This window comes from Centruroides vittatus, unplaced genomic scaffold, assembly GCF_030686945.1.
Source record: "Centruroides vittatus isolate TY-2023 unplaced genomic scaffold, ASM3068694v2 contig_2089, whole genome shotgun sequence".
Lineage (NCBI taxonomy): Eukaryota > Metazoa > Arthropoda > Arachnida > Scorpiones > Buthidae > Centruroides > Centruroides vittatus.
The window spans coordinates 1-2,454 of NW_027121295.1; the positions used below are offsets into that span (position 1 = coordinate 1).

The 2,454-nt window shown below is 37.9% G+C and overlaps 1 protein-coding gene across 1 annotated transcript; it reads left to right on the plus strand.

Moving 5' to 3' along the window:
* The first annotated feature begins 318 nt into the window (after nucleotides 1-318).
* Nucleotides 319-1,365, plus strand: LOC136970656 (uncharacterized). Its single transcript, XM_067265113.1, has one exon. It carries the CDS (start codon nucleotides 319-321, stop codon nucleotides 1,363-1,365), a length of 1,047 nt encoding a protein of 348 aa, XP_067121214.1.
* The last annotated feature ends 1,089 nt before the right edge of the window (nucleotides 1,366-2,454 follow it).

A 2,454-nucleotide genomic window follows, 5' to 3' on the forward strand; every position in this document is an offset into this window, starting at 1 on the left:
CGTATCTTAGAATCTTTTACTCATAACTTGCTCATCCCGCACCTGGAAGGATACCAGTTCAATATAACCAACCCAGCAGAACTTATAGAAAAATTGAAGAAGATAGCAAAACCAGCTTATGCTACGGTCTTAGACTTCAGATCGTTGTTTCCGTCGATAGAAATACCACCATGTTTTTGCGAACTAAGGGACTTTCTGTTTTCGATAGTTGAGGACAACACAATGCACCAACATATTCTCGAACTAGCCCATTTGTTATGTTACGGCTCTCTTTTCCAATTTAAAGGGATCACGTACATGCAAGGCAAAGGAGTCCCGATGGGCAGCCCGCTCTCGGGTGATTTGTGCGAAATGGTAATTAGGAGATTGGAAAACAATATCCTACCGCGATTCTTGCCCAGCATCTTGTTGTACAAACGTTACATAGATGACATTATTATATTTTGGAAAGTAGAACCGGACATAAAATTATTCCTCGAAGCCATAAACAGTAATCCGTACGGGCTAACATTAGAGGTGGAGCAGCACGACTCATCGAGGGTGCACTTCTTGGATATTGATATCAACTTTGAAGGAGCTAATATACTTACATCAGTATACCGAAAGCCTAGCACGTTCCACACATATATTCCTAGAAATTCATATGATCCTTTTCAATACAAAATAGCTGCCTTCCGAGCATTAGTGAGAAGGGCTCATACGCACTCCTCTACAAAAAAAGCGCTCGAAACGGAGCTCAATCATATCCAAAATATTGCTATAAGCCATGGATACAGCAAAACGCTCATTGAAAAGTTGTCTAGAAGACATGAGAACTCCCAAAAGGAAAATAAGCAAACAGCACAACCATTGAATATCACACAGGAGGAAAATGAAAGGATACCTATCACATACAATCCAGTGCTGAAATCTATTTACAAAACCGTGGCCAACCGTCAAGGAATTAACATCGTGTACAGAAGATGTCAGACTCTCTTCAGAATATTAAGCAACAGTAAAGACCCACCAAACCCCGACAGGCTTCCGGGAGTATATATGATACCACTAGAAGATCACAGGTGCGATAGACAATTAACATACATTGGTTCCACGAAACGTGCGTTAAAAGTGAGATTAAAGGAGCACGAGTCAGACATACAGCACGGTAGATACACCACGGCCCTGGCGACGTACGCGTCGGAAGAGGAGATAACGGCGGACCTGCATGCGGCAAAAATCATTATACCCAGCTATAACCCACAGCAATTGAAATGGCTAGAAGCCATAGAGATATTTAAGGCTGGATTACGTAACACCTGCATTAATCATAAGGACGAAATGATCCTATCGAGCGCATGGCAGGTTGTCCTAGAAAACAGCGTTTAAAGGAGAGGAGCATCGAGCATGCGCAGTACAAATATCCAGCTGCCGCACGTGATAATATTCCGGAAAGAAATTTAAATTGAATATTTTCGAATGTTAACGGCCTATTCGACGAAGCCTGAAGAAGAGCCCAGGAGGGGCTGTGAAAACGTTTGCTAATCTGTAAATAGAACGAAGCGATTCTAAAAATAGAACCACACCGGGTAAAAAAGGTTAGAAGGGTTTCTTTTATTATTACAAGTTCCGGTGAATAGAGAGATTATATACTAACAAATTTGTCTGACAGCTCAAAGATTTTTTTCTTCCGCAAAATTTCCTCGTAGCATGCTAATAATTTTTTTATTTCTCATTTTGTAGAAGAAATGCGCTTTTCGTTGGAGTCTATATTTTCTAAAATTTGTAACCCCTTTTCAATTAAACTGAGGCCTTCTGTCAAGTTTCCAACTGTCATTCGATCATCTGATTAAACTGGGTCTAAGGGATCAAGTTTTGCCAATTCACAAATTTTCATTTTGGATTGAAGTCTTTAATAATGTTAACTTTACATTTCAAAGATAAAGTTTTTCTTTTCTTGTGTGATGCAGAAGAATCAGTTCTACTTCGTTTGGATGACATAGTAGAGTCTCTCAAGTCTCCATAGATATAACAAACACAGAAATAAATAACACAAAATAAATTGTAGCTATGCGTCAATTCAGCACGACACATCTGAACATGTAAGCTGAACAATAGTTTGGGGGGGGTGAGTAATCAAGAGTTGCGTGGTGCTCAAACAAAAGACGAATCATCGAGATTTGAAAATCGCGTAACTCCGGGTTCGCGTAAGTCGGGGTAGCGTAAGTCGAGGTATTAGTGTATTAATATTTTTTTATACTTTTTGTGTTTAGAAATTCTACTTTAATTTTATGATGTGAAATTCTATCCTACTGGTCTCAGTTTTATTAAAATTTTATTAATAGGATTATTATTACAGTATTTTATTGAATTTTAAAATTATGAAAGTTATCTTAGAAATTATTTTGTGCAACTTGAAATAAGAAAATATTTTAACTAATATTGATTGAAATATTTTTTTATTTCTAGCCAATTTGT

What these genes read in the sequence shown, in the direction of transcription:
- LOC136970656 (XM_067265113.1), top strand. Translation starts at nt 319, where the DNA reads ATGGGCAGCCCGCTCTCGGGTGATTTGTGCGAAATGGTAATTAGGAGA.